Raw genomic sequence first — 14,973 nt, forward strand, 5'->3', positions numbered from 1 at the left:
TCCCTTATAAGATCACTCGTGTGTCTGCCATTTTGTTAAAGCCAATTTTCACCGTAACTACTGGACTAGTTCAATTGAAATTTAGTACACATATGTCAAGTAAGGAAGTAGTAAGTCGGTGATCCGAAGATGAGTAACGTAAATAAATGAACTTTTAACTTTGCGGCGATTTTTGGTATCATGTGACATATCAGATATAATACATAATTATAAGTAGGTGAGCAAAAATGTACCATAACCTAACTCAGAATTGTATTACATAAATACATATACAAAAAATAGTTCAACGCCAAAAGATTAATGGAAGACCTATGTCCTATAATAGGTGAGTTGGTCTTAAACAAAAAATATGCAATAAAAATGTGTAACTGTGGAACCCATAGTGAATCCTACTCGTACATGATCGGTTTTTATATTATGTACCTATAAGATATTTTCTACTTTATACTTTATAAGTGTACCTACATAATATTTACTTATAAGCAGTTGTCACGTAAAATATTTGTAGATTTTTTTGGAAGTATGTGTCACATCATCATCATCTTCCTCGCGTTGTCTCGGCATTTTGACACGGCTCATGGGAGCCTGGGGTCCGCTTGGCAATTAATCCCATAAATTGGCGTGGGCACTAATTTTTATGAAAGCGACTGCCATCTGACCTTCCAACCCATAGGGGGTAAACTAGGCTCTTATTGGGATTAGTCCGGTTTTCTCACGATGTTTTCCTTCACCGAAAAGCGACTGGTAAATATCAAATGATATTTCGTACATAAGTTCCGAAAAACTCATTGGTACGAGCCGGAATTGCAATTCGCACGCTCTTACCGCTAGGCCTCCAGCGATTTTTTTGAAGTATGTATAGCACAAAAAAAATATTTAGAAATGTAACATTTAAGGTAGGTAATTAAAATACGGTATAAACATTATTGGAGAAGACTTGGAGGAAGTGTCATAGGGATCTACATTCGATGCGTGGAAATCAAGTTCTTTTGTCTAATTATAATCCATCGGCAATCACGCGAGCGCATAAAACGAAAATCATTTTTTTTTCACTCCCTAAAACTCCCTTAACCTAATAACAGTAAAACAAAAAATAAAATATAGAGGGTTACCAACCAGCCAAAGAATTATAAGTAGATATATGCACTTATCCCAACGCACCTCACGTTCTACTCTGCACGGGGTTCATTGCCGCTCCTACCGCCGTAAGTAACTATCAACACCTACATTATCAAGGCTACGATCGAAGATAATCGCTTCAGCACTGAAATAATACCGGTGGAATACCGGTATAATATTTTTTATTTTAATTGTATTAATTTAATAGTGAAACAAAAGGCGAATATACCACATAAAAGTAAATCGGTAAAGATATTAGGGGTACATTAGCCAACACTGTTTCCATATATTTTCAAATTTTATTTTGTCCGCCTTATTTAAATTTTGCACCCTGCCGGAACTTTATTTATTTAAATTCTCATTTAATTGATTTTGAGCCTTATGAAAAGTCGTATAGAGTAGTAAATAAAATTTTACATCTGACTTAATGACATCTGGTTTTATTCGGTTTAACTTTAGAAAACGCGTATCTCGACAAAGCCATAATGTAGAAAATTGTCAACAACCAAATGAATTATTAGAATTTAAATACGTCACGTGTGACATGAACAGACAAGGAAAGCAAGATTAAATGTATTGTTTCTCTTTCTTCTTTCAATGGAACGCTTTTCCTAAAAGGAGGCCACTAAACTCAAAACGCTATCTTAAAAAAAAACTTGATGGGTCAGTGACCTGTCCCAGTAAAGTGAGGTAGTGTGCGTGAAGTGCGCTTGTGTGTGAAATGGGGTAAATTGACAGAATCTGAAAATTTACCCACCTCTACCGTCACCTTAATCACAATCCATAGTCACAACATTTCATAATGATATTAGGTTTTTTAAATAATAATTTTACTACGATCATGCAATACGTTATTGTAATAAATAAGTAATGTTACTGAATAAAAAAAAAACAAAGACATAATAAGAGGCAACTTGAAATAATAAAGCGAACCTAATATTCAATTTGCCGCGTACAGCGAGTTGATTAGCGAAGTCCTTTAATTTCCTGTTACAGTAAATTGTTTCGTGTACCTAAGCGAAATTAATATCCTCTTCTAACTCTACCCCACCGAGGCATAACAGCCAAGGGCCTGTTTACACATTGATTAGTGTTAAGTGTGTCTCCCTACATTTTCAACTTGCGTTTAGTCGCAAATATATGACATCGCACTTAACACTTAATCATAATCAGTGTAAAAACAGACCTTAACAGACAATATCAATTTGGATTTAATTGCCCGAGAATACGTTAAGCGGTTGAATGAGTTTTTCAATGGCTCTTACGGCTGTTATGCGTAGTAGGGAAAAATTTAGACCAAGTTTAGCCTACCTACTATTAAAACAATCTACACATTCCAATTTAATTTTACATTAAAATGTATTTTTGATTTATTCGCATTTGTATAAGTAATATTCGTGTAAATGATTAATGCAAAATCAATTATAATTACTAAAATTTAAATTTTGTTAGTTTTTTTTTGTATATCGTGGCACTTTTCTACGTTTTTCTTATGTACATACCTAAATCGTCTCGTTTGTGTTTTCGAATTGAAATATGTATATTTTATTTATTTCTATTTATAAGTGAGCAGTGTTGCGAAATCTAAATAAGATTCGATTAAACATCTCGACATCTGAAGTTACAGCCGCGATCAATTCCGTCCCAGTTACTGCGAGCATTGCTCACTCTGCCGGCAGGACAGTCCTGACTCGGCTCTGTGGGAATATTCTAGCAAAAATTTAATAAAACTGAAAAAAGGTAAAGGTCCTAGGTTCATGCACCGCTAGTGAGCGCACGTAAGCTGTTACTTTTATTTTACTACTATTTTTTGTGTCAATATATGTAAAGAACCTTGTGTGCTATTTCCACTTTTCGTCAAGTGGCCGGGAGGCCACTATCGTTTCAGTTACTATGATCATTGCTCACTCTGTCAGCAAGATAGTCCTGACGTAGGTATCCGTGTGGAAATATTTTATAAAAGATTGCATACAGCTAAAAATCGTAGCAAAAGTATTGTAACTGCTCTCGTCCGTTGGTGAAACATAGGTATTTTTTTTATGCCTTATCACGTCTTTGTATCACTGGTTAAGTAATATTTATCGTGTCACTATTAAAAACTGAGACATGTTATCATTATCAACAACACGTTATTCCGGAAAAGTAGCTCCTTAAATTGATTAGGAATTTGCACAAGTTTTAAATAATAATTTTCAAGAATCACAAAGTTGGGTACCGATTAATTTCAAAAATTTAAAATCACTAGCAGAATAAGCATGTTTAAAAGCAACAGAGAGACATTCAGTGAGATTTATCTCGGCCTGTTTCCCCTCCGAGTTGGCACAGATCTGAACCGGACTTTATGTTAATTAAATCAACTTTTTAAGCAAAATAAGTTTTCTTTCTGCAATTAGAGTTGGACTTCTGAACAGTTTCAGTTTAAGAATAATTGACAGTCGGTTTATTTTAGGGAATTTATCTTTACGGAAAATAGTAAACGTTTTATTGTAACCTAATGAGCCTTCGCTTGTTTTACTTTATCTTCTCGAAATCCGAGAAGATGTTATTTTAACATATAAGTAGTTACCTGAAAATAAGTAATCATACTTTCAGCTTCTAGTAAGATGTACTATAATAGATACTCATAACCCGGTCTATTATTGTTTCTAAGAGCAAAATAACGCAAAACTTATAAATAATGATTATAGAAATGCTAATGTGATTAAATAAAGATACATGGCTCATCTACTTATAACATATATCTAAAACTGGGAAAGTTATGAATAGGAACTCTTTAGAGGGAAATTATAGTCAAATTATTAATGTCTCGTGAGGGAGCTCCGTAATAAAGCCGAATTTGTGTAATTTTGAAGGAAAATAAGGGTAAATGAGACCTCATTATTAACAATTACATACCAATATTAAATCAACATTGACTTAAACACGGCAGCGTAAACACTCGATAGAAAAATTCGTTGCTGCAATCGTTGTACTTAAGCTAAATGATTTTTTTTATTCGTGAGTGTACCTCAAAATCCGTGTCCGTAAATATACACGTTTTACCTGTGTCAAATCGTGGGCGCCCGGGCAGCCGGCTTGGCAAGTCTTGATTCTCCACATGATCAAAGGTTCGGAAACCCAGGGCAAACTCGGCGTAGGGACTAATCTCGAACATTTCTGTTTGAAATAGTACTAAATTAGACCCTTATAAAGAACAGATTTAATTTTATTTAGCATAATTTACAAACAAGAATTTAATTCATGATAAGCGAAGAGTTTCTAAATTCTTGTACTTAAATAATTAAATTTACCATTGGTGTGTAAATATTATACTAATTTGATAAATTCTTACCATTTTTGCTGGTCTTCCTGTTATGAACTGGCGACGTGTATATCCGCGGCGTGTGCGCATACCGCTCCTTGTGCTCCGACTGTGACGTCATGCTCTCGTTGCGGGACTTCACGTCCTCAGCTATGGAGTGACGGTATTGGGACGAGAAGTTTTGTCTATGGAGAAAGCAAACTTTAGAAACAATGATTATTATATAACCATAGATAGGTTATACTCATAACCAGGCATCGGAGTTTTTATCGCATGGTAAGACTAATAGCAAGCTATGGAGTCGACATTTGCCATAAATGTAAACTCTTATTCATACTCATACTCATGATTAATTTTATTTAATATGTAGTAACTATTTAGTAATTCTCGATTACTAAATAGATACTACGTATATGAGCTTAATGATGATATGACACAGATATGTTTTAAAATAAATGTATGTTTTAATTGGGTGAGTTGTACTTCACAACTCAAGCATACTATAGCAGATTTTTCATAGTCATATTGTAAATCGTTGTATGGCTCTATCCATGTCAAAATTGCAGCTATTTCTGGGTTAGGCATAATAATTAATTATGGAATATTCCACAACGTATTTACCACTTACAGATATAAATAACTACTACGTTTGCAATCACCAGTGATTGACACATGACAAATACTAATCAATTTTATCAGCGGTCAGTACCTACATGACATTAGGTCTTTCGCAGCGATGTAGTTTGTATAAGTAGTTGTATGTTAAAATAATTGAAGTTATGAATTCATAATGTAATAGAAAAATATTTTTATATATAATTCGACTAAGATAATATACACGACCGACCGCTCTAAAGGCATTTTAAGATAAATGAAATATGTAAATGAGTATGAGTATGAATAAGAGTTTACATTTATGGCAAATGTCGACTCCATAGCTTGCTATTAGTCTTACCATGCGATAAAAACTCCGATGCGTGCTCATAACTGAGGAGCACAAAACATACTTCCACATTTATTTCTGTGCCTACGAAGAAATCTGTTGTTTATGATTAATTTTCTTTTTCCATCCATCTTTGTCATACTCGTTGTTAAACATAAGCTCGTCTCTTTCTCTTTCGGTGTGCGGGAGCTCGTTAGCATGTGCACATTTCTCGCTTGTCCAGCCACGACTAAAGGCAACTTGTACAATTTGTCACAATGTAAGCGCTTCAATTTTGGAACGCCTATAACCTATCTTGAGTTATAAATCATTGCTTAGAAACAATAAAAATGACCTTCGGTACGTATACTCTTATACGTAGCAATAATAGTCCAATGGATAGATATGCATTTTTATAATAACGTAGTTAATAAAGAAATGAGTAAGTATAAAACTCTTAACAGAAACAATTTGAAATTCCTTGCCTTCTTCTGAAGAGGATGCAAATAAAGGCAAAAACGCAGACGACAAGGAGAATGGAGCTGCATATGATGACAAGCATGTTTAGATCAAACATGTCTGACGGGGGCCCAATTTCTTCTGCAAAAAGAACAAAAGGTTACCAGCGTGATCTCACCGTTTACTTATGCGATTAAACTGTAGATAATAACTGAAAACTGTACAATGAACCAGCTTTTGCCAGCTGACAAAAAAATTTCAGCTTAGTAAAATTTAACTTATTACTTCTATACACTCTAACCAGAGGACCATGAAACGCACGCTCCTATAGCTTGCGCCACGCGGCTGAGGCGTAAGCGTTTTATTATTTCTAAAAATGCTTAATTTCATTTTAATGTTATGTTGCCGGTCAATGTACATGTCTACACTCAATCTGCAAGTATAGTCAGCAGCAGCATCAATAGTGTAGTCATCCCACAGTGTTTGCTTTCCTCGAGTTTAGTCAGAAATGAGAATTATTTCAAACCCTAAAGTTACCAGCCGCCTCTCCGCAGTTTTAATTAGAAATCTACAAACCGACATCTAGTGCGGTTATGTGGTTGTTATGTGACTGGTTGTTGAAATGGCATGTTAAACAACACTTTTAATTTAGGTTTTAAATGTCTATTGTTAATGTTAATATATTTAGAAAAAAATTGGCATACAAAACTAAGGTAGTTTTGTATGCCAGCGTTTGATTTATAGACATTCCATATCGCATGAGTACAGTCATATGGGAGCAACCAAGGTGTTCACAACTATCTGAATAGGCACTTTAATCATGAAACTAGAGGCGTCCGATATATCTGATGGCGACTATACAGTGGACCACACGACACAAAAATACCCAAGTATGTATGTAACGCATAATTTACTGCTAAAATACGAGTATAAGTATTATAACCCTACCCATCGGGGAAAAATAGCTTTATATAATAATAATAGCTTTAGTAACATAATAGCTATTTAAAATATAGCAAACATCGTTATGCAGGCGCGTAAGGTCTTAGCTTAGTTAAAGCCTTTAACTAAGTTTTGAAGAGAGTAAATAGGATATCGGAGCGCAGGGGATGACGCATCTCGGGAGTACTCGGGACATTGTTGAATATCAAACTATTGAAGATAGTATCCTCGCAGAAACCGTCAGGCATCTGAGATTTTACTCATTTCATTTTGGATAGCTTATGAGTTTCAAACAACTTTGGAACTTCAATTTATATGTTACCGTAAAAACGTTATATGTTACCGTGTGTTTACGCTACGGTACTTACATATAAGACGCCGTTAGATGCTATTTGTGAAAAGTCTGCGCTTGTCAGGTTTCTAATTATCGGCAAATTCGACTTTGCGAGATTGAATACCTCTAATAATAATGTTTGAGTTCAAAGATTTTGGGGTTGATTTAGGATACGCTAATATTAGTAGTTAGGGGCTGTTTCTACGAACTTTAGGGCACGATTAAGAGTTTACATAATCAAGATCCTTTTTACATATTTTAGGTAAGTATATCTTGTATTTATTTGTCAGTATAATTTGTACACGTGTCAAGAAACTCAAACATATTGGGAAGTGTATATTGTATACTAATGCTTCAAAAATATTATCCATCACAACCTACTAACCTCCGTCCACATTCTTCGTGGCAAATGTGTAAACGGTGGATGCAACTCCAGCGTCATTTGTAGCAGTCACTTTCAGCTGATACCAATTCGCTGGAGAGAGGGATCCAATTGCAAAAGACGTCGGCATTGCGCGAAGGGGAGGAGCTTGGTACAGGCCTTCGTAGAAACTCCAACCCATGTTCATATCGACAGGCTGTGAAACAAATACTGGATTTGTAGTACACATACAGGTCATCAACATAGGCATAGGAATTTTAAAACTTGTAATATATTTTGACAGTCAATAGAGAACATAATAATTTAGGATATTGGGTGATATGATAAACTTACTGCTTTATTCTCCGCTCTGTGCCATAGGTTGGAGCCCAGAGGCCGATATTCCACGTCCCATTTTGTGACGTCACAGCCGCCATCATCCCAGCCGCTGAGTTGGATGTAGATGTGAGACGCGTTGCTCCATAACCAGTCGGTGGAGGGAGGGGGGACTGGTGCTATTGAAGCACATTTTTGATTAAAACTAATTATTTACAAGCCAAGAGCAATATACCTACACCTGACGTACATAACTGCAACTTACCACCTCCTAATGTCATAACATCGGCTTGAGCAGGAATAGACGTTCCGACGGAATCTGTGGCGGTGACCCTCACTGAATACTTAGTCCCACACTTAAGACCAATCAGAGTATGTTGTTGGACTCCTGGTAGTCGGGACTCTCTAGCTACCGGCCAAGCCTCTTGCCACGGGCCATCACCTTCCCTCCAGGTAAGGTTGTAAGCTGTAATATATGTGTATTTACAATACTATTATATTAATTGAATCAACAATTTTATTTAAACATAGCAAGTAATGAAAAAGTCTTAAAATTTAATTTATGCAAAAACCATTATTTTGAATTATGAAGTCAATTGACAGTTTGGCAAAGTTTTAAAATCAATTCAGGTTAACCTTTTCGACGCCGTGTCAAACACAAAAGCTGTCTCTCAGACGCCACGTCACCGAAGTGTCAAAACTGAAATTGAACTTTATGCATATGCACCTAGATCTATGTTGCTCTGTGGTCTATGACCGATTAATATGTCTTTGGCGTTGGACCTGCGGTGCGTATATATCGGTCATTGGCGTCCAAAAGGTTAATAAACATTGTAAAACAGTAAACTCAAGAAAATAGTATATTTTCTGTCATCAAATTATTTTATTAATTTATAGTAATACTTACTGATACCATAACCTAATGAATCGTTGCTATAGACACGTATTTCGTCCCACTGTACTACAACAGAATCCTTGTAAGGCGTGACTCTCAAACTTGGGGGGTCAGGCAAGGGCAAAACTTTGACTTGATAGACCACAGAGTCAGACCCGTATAGGTTTTTGGCTAGGCATGTGTAGTTGCCGCTGAGAGCTTGGTCAATACCTAGAAAAAGAAATACTTAAAAAAATACAACACTGTCCTAGTTCCATTATACCACATATTAGGATAAAAATGAACATTATAGGCGAGTATTGATTAATGTGGATGCACTTACTTTTGATCAGCAAACTATCATCTCTATTTCTGGTGAACCTAGGATGGTGTGTGATGATGTTTTGATTGTGGTACCAGACCGTCCTCGGCGGTGGAGCGCCAACGCTCTTGCACTCCAGGAGGAGGGAGTTCCTGACTGCAACAGATACCTCTCCGCCTAACGATGCCACGCCTGCAACTACTGTTAGGAGAAGAGACAATTAGAAAACATTGTTGGTTGTATGTTGACAACCATAGTGGACAGGCTGATTGAAAAATACTTATCTAACCATTTAGTTGTATTACCTCTTTGAGAAGGCGTGTTGGTAACCCGCCTGCTCTCTGGACCTTCTCCTATAGAAGTACTGGCGGTAACCCAAACATCGTACTGTCTTCCTTCTGTTAGTCCTTTGAGCTCCATGGTCTGAGTTCTTTCGTAAGCATCAGTATTAGGCTGGGTGTCCACGCGGTATGATTGTGGGCCGTCATTGCTGTAATTATCTCGACATTAGTATTTTAGTACAACTATTTGTCAAGCCCTAAATGTATGTTTTTACCTGGATGCAGGCTTGCAGTAAACGGTATAGTGAAGTAATCTCCCATTGGGTTGGTTTGGTTTTTTCCAACTGACCAGCAATGCGTTGGATGATTGTGATAACAGTTTAATTTCGGCTGGTGCTTCGGGTACTGAAAATATGAGTATTACTTAAAATTACTCTTTTTTGGTATTCATAGCCTACCTTAAGCTAAAATTTTTAGAGACATTAACCTTTTCGACGCCGTGTCAAACACGCTGTCACGCTGACGCCACGTCACCGAAGTGTCAAAACTGAAATTGAACTTTATGCATATGCACGTAGGTTTATGTTGCTCTGTGGTCTGTGACCGATTAATCGGTCTTTGGCGTTGAACCTACGGTGCGTATATATCGGCCATTGGCGTCCAAAAGATTAATTAGAATATTTAATTTTGCTAAAAAGTTTGAGCTCGGTTTGTTTTCTATTTAACTAAGAGATTTAGATAAAAAGCTTCTACGAAACTAAATATCAAACGAAATTGAAACTAACAAGTTTAAGCATCATTAATTATGCTCTTTCATTTCATACGAATATCGAACTAATTCATTAATGTTATTTAGTGTAATTTTAATTACATAGATATGTTTCGATGTTACTTTTCACACTCCCATTTAGTTACTTTTTAAATATTCAAAGAAATCAAATAAACTTCAAAGAAACAATATGATACACTTATTGTAACTATATAAAATTACAAAGAAGTGACCAAGAATTACCTAGTCAATACCTTGAACAAAGCAAAACTTTGTCAAAGCAATCCCGAAGTTCCCATCCAGTGTAACTTACCGTCCTGTAGTGTGGCACAAACAATAGGGAAAGAGAATGGGCCGAGGCCGTAGTTCGAGAAACCCGCTACTTTGATTGTGTAGTTGGTGAACTTGGAGAGGCCTTGGAGTCTAAGCTCCGTGACTAGAGTTGTTGCATTGTGCCAATGGCGACCTGCGAAATAAGAAAAAAAATATTTTAATATCACAATGTTCCGTAAATAAAATGTAAAACTTTCCTTTTCGGCCATGGGAAAAATTTACTTCTTCTTTATTTGGCATGCCCTAACGGATGTCGGCGACCACCTTGCCATCTGCTCTTAGCCATTCTTGCCAGTATGGCTGCGTTATCCACTAAAACTAAGCATCTCTAATTCTGCACTGAACCACTCTTTCGCATTTTTTTGCAAATCCCTGAATTTGCAAAAAAATGCGAAAGAGTGGTTCAGTGCAGAATTAGAGATGCTTAGTGCTAGAAAGCTTTCAGTACGACCTACATATTCACTTTGTAGATTATGGCTAGACATCGGAAAAACTTCCTCTAAAAATTTGACTGAATGCGAGAAAGGATATCTGCAATAACATCTGACATGGAGCAACTGCTCTCAAAAGAATCGCAAGCTGAAAGCCAAAGGGTCGTGCCAGATATTTACAGCAACTATTTATCCAACATTTATATTTAAATTCTATTTGTGAACACCAACTTATGTAAAAAATATAATGTATGTAGGTACATATTTACAATTTCTGTTATGATAAGGCAAAACATAATTATTTTTGTTTGAATAAAATAGACTATAATTTTCCTCTGACGTGCGGTTAGAAATCAAAACAAAGCAACATTAAAATGTGGTTTTGTTTTCGTGGGTATTTTACTCAAACTGTTTATAAATGCCATTATACAAGGATACCTAAACATTCTCGGAAAATAATAGTACTTACCAGTCCAGCGAAATACTCCTTCCTGATAAATCCTGCTTAATAATGTTTTCGGAGAAATGTTGTTTGACAGGATTACGTGCTCCCACAAAGACTTTATTTCTCGTAACTAACATTATTGGTAGGTGCAATGTAGGCTGTCTAGGAATAGAAAAATAAACTGTCTGTCAATCGGTAGTCGTCAATATATTCACATGTGCTATTTGCATTCGTGCTTATTACAGTAGTTAAATCCCTATTTTACACTGGCGACGAAAGGAAATAAGGAAAAGCGTGTCTGCGGTAATTTATTCTCACCATACCTATACAAAATAGGGCAAGAAAATGCCGATTGGTAAAATAAAAGAGTTTGACGTTAAAAACGGAACATGGTCGGCTTACATTGAAAGAATGGAAATGTATTTTAAGGTAAATGATATCAAACCGGAGAATCAACTGCCTACATTGATAGCTACAGTCGGGGACGAGGCGTATGAGTTGATAACGAACCTCGCGAGCCCGAAGAAACCATCGGAGCTGACATACGATGCAGTTGTCAAATTAGTCAAAGATCATTTACAACCGACTCCGTCAGTTTTAGCGGAACGTTACAGATTTAGGCAAAAGAGACAGGGCACGGAATGTATCAGCGATTATGTGGCGGAGTTGAAGAAGGCAGCCCGATTTTGTAATTTTGCGACTAATCTAAACACTGATCTGCGGGACCAGTTCGTATGTGGTATCAGAAGCGATCAGATTAGAGAACGTTTGTTTGCCGAAGACGAAGGTTTGACCTTCTCGGACGCGGTTAAGAAAGCGACGACTTTAGAGGCCGCAATCAAAGATTCGGCTGCGGTTGACGGTTCGGCGGGAGCGGTTAACGGCGAGGGTGCTGCGGCGGGAGCGGACCCAGTACACGCTATAACCGCGGCATACGGTCGGCGTATCAACGCTGGCGGCCACGGAGGACGTGGCGGGACGCGCGGATCGCGCGGACATGGTGGTTCACCAGGGCGGAGTTCGGGCGGAGGCACCCACCACTGCGGCGGGTGCGGTGCGAACAGCCATACTTACCAGACTTGCAGGTTCCGGAGTTACGAGTGCAGCCGGTGCCGGCGCATTGGCCATTTGCGTCGCGTCTGTCCAGAACTGACAGCGGAGGGGTCGCGCGATAGACGGACTAATCTACATCAACTTGGCGGGAAAACGGAAGATGACGGAGTAGAGCATCGCACGTTGGAGACCCTGCAGGAGGATGATTTTCATCACTTATGCTTGAGTGAATACCCGCCGGTGAGATTGCCTATTTTCGTAAACAATCATTCACTCATTATGGAAGTCGACACGGGTTCGGCTGCGTCCTGCATAAGTAGTGAGACATACCACACCTATTTCAGGAATATTCCTTTACAACCACCAGGTGCTTCCTTTACGTTTTACAACGGAACACCACTGACTTCTTCCGGAATGATAAAGCCCAAGGTTCGTTATGGTGCTACAGAGAAAGAGTTAGAGTTGTTTGTGATTGAGGGTGGTAAAACTCCATTAATAGGACGACATTGGTTAGTGGAATTAAAAACAGGCATTCCGATGTTTGATAGCTGTCATCATGTAGGTGGAAATAATGAAAATCCTAAAGTAAATGATAATATTAAAACTTTATGTGACAGGTATAAGGAGTTGTTTCAAAGCGGTTTGGGGCGGTACTCGGGCGGTAAAGCGACGTTGCAGTTGCGGCCCGGCGCGGTCCCTGTATTCCACCGTGCGCGTCCGCTGCCGTACGCGCTACGCGCACGCGTCGACGCCGAGCTGGACGCCATGCTACGCGACGGCATCATCGAGCCCGTCGACTGTTCCGACTGGGCTTCTCCATTGGTACCGGTAAACAAACCAGACGGCTCGTTAAGGATTTGTGCGGATTACAAGGCGACTGTTAATCCGGCATTGTTAGTAGACCGCTATCCACTACCAAAGATTGACGATTTAATTGTTCGATTGGGCGAATCACGATTCTTTTCAAAAATCGATTTATCACAAGCGTACAATCAAATAGAGTTGGATTCGTCTAACAACTGCACGGTTATAAATACTCATCGGGGTTTATTCAAATACAACAGGCTTGTTTTCGGTCTTGCTTCTAGCCCAGGTATTTTCCAACGAATGATGTGTACTGTGTTAGGCGGAATTCCCAACGTCGAAGTGTTTTTGGACGACGTAGTAATTGGGGGCAAGAATGTGTCGGAGCATCTAAAAGCGTTAGAGACAGTTTTCAGTCGGTTACATCACAACGGGTTAAGATTGAAGGCTGCTAAATGTGTATTCCTAGTTAGCGAGATTAAATATTTGGGGTATGTTCTAAGTAAGGACGGGGTCAAGACGGACCCGGATAAGATAGAAGCAATCACCAAGATACCCCGACCGGGTAATGTCACAGAGTTGCGGTCATTTCTTGGGTTGATTAACTTTTATGCAAAGTTTGTTAGGCACTTAAGTGGACGGCTCGTACCACTGTATGATTTACTAAAGAAGAACGTTGAATGGCACTGGTCGAAAGATTGTGAGCAGGCGTTCGTAGAAATTAAAACAGTGTTATCTACTGCGCCGGTTTTAGCCTACTATGACCCAGATCGTCCTCTGAGTTTGACTTGTGATGCATCAGCACGGGGAATTGGTGGAGTTTTGTCGCAACCAAACCAGAGTGGAGGGGGTGAACGTCCAGTCGCTTACATTTCTAGGACGCTAACGGACGCAGAGAAAAATTACTCTCAAATACACCGTGAAGCGTTGGCAATAATTTTTTGCGTCAATAAGTTCCATCAGTACCTATATGGTAGGCATTTCACACTTAGGACTGATCACAAACCGTTGGTATCCATTTTCGGGCCGCACACAGGAATACCAGCTATGGCCGCTAGTCGCATGGAACGCTGGGCTCTGATTTTATCAGCATATACGTACACTATCGAGTATGTTCGTACAAACGAAAATGGAGCAGACGGGTTGTCTCGGTTACCGATAGTCCAGTGCGGAGAAACGAGCCCGACAGCGCCCGAGCAGACATACTTGCATTTTATTCAGCAGGCTTTGTTGCTCAACTATGGTGAGGTTTGTTCACAGACTGCTCGGGATCCCATAATGGCACGGGTTTTAAGGTACATTAGAGAGGGTTGGCCCGCAGATTGTGACATAATTGGGTTACAACCATTTTTTAATAGGAAGGCCGAATTATACGAAGAGCTGGGTTGCGTTATGTGGGGTTACAGGTTAGTGATTCCGGAGTCATGCAGGGAGCGGGTATTACGGATGCTCCACGAGCCTCACATGGGTATAGTGAAGTCTAAAGCTTTAGCTAGGAGTTATGTCTGGTGGCCCGGGGTCGACGAGGCAGTAGAACGCATGTGCCGCGAGTGCGACGCGTGTGCAGTACAAGCGGATGCTCCACCAAAGCAAGCGCCTTGCATGTGGCCTTGGCCGGATCGGCAATGGTCTAGAATTCATCTCGACTTTATGGGTCCAATTGCCGGAAAGACTTATCTTGTAGTAATTGACGCGATGTCCAAATGGGTGGAAATATTCCACATGATTAGTACCACAGCTACCGCAGTAATTGCCATTTTGTGTGAATTATTTAGCAGGTGGGGGTTACCCAAACAAATAGTTTCAGATAATGGGCCACCTTTCTCTAGTACCGAAATGCGAAATTTCAGCCAGGGACTCGGTATCGAACATGTCTTTTCTGCACCT

General features: G+C 38.8%; 1 protein-coding gene across 1 annotated transcript in view; it reads right to left on the reverse strand.

The window, feature by feature from the left end:
- Positions 1-14,973, reverse strand: part of LOC134659845 (cell adhesion molecule Dscam2-like) — a 65,995-nt gene that overhangs the window by 12,205 nt on the left and 38,817 nt on the right. Inside the window, exons 20-30 of the mRNA XM_063515556.1 lie at positions 10,334-10,486; positions 9,527-9,656; positions 9,276-9,460; positions 8,992-9,171; positions 8,682-8,879; positions 8,040-8,240; positions 7,793-7,953; positions 7,463-7,655; positions 5,830-5,942; positions 4,451-4,610; positions 4,162-4,275 (exon numbers count right to left, since the gene is read on the reverse strand). Of these exons, the coding sequence (XP_063371626.1) occupies positions 4,162-4,275; positions 4,451-4,610; positions 5,830-5,942; positions 7,463-7,655; positions 7,793-7,953; positions 8,040-8,240; positions 8,682-8,879; positions 8,992-9,171; positions 9,276-9,460; positions 9,527-9,656; positions 10,334-10,486 (1,788 nt within the window). The remainder of the gene's footprint in view (positions 1-4,161; positions 4,276-4,450; positions 4,611-5,829; positions 5,943-7,462; positions 7,656-7,792; positions 7,954-8,039; positions 8,241-8,681; positions 8,880-8,991; positions 9,172-9,275; positions 9,461-9,526; positions 9,657-10,333; positions 10,487-14,973) is intronic.

The sequence above is a fragment of the Cydia amplana genome, chromosome 2 (assembly GCF_948474715.1).
Source record: "Cydia amplana chromosome 2, ilCydAmpl1.1, whole genome shotgun sequence".
In the NCBI taxonomy this organism is placed as follows: Eukaryota; Metazoa; Arthropoda; class Insecta; order Lepidoptera; family Tortricidae; genus Cydia; species Cydia amplana.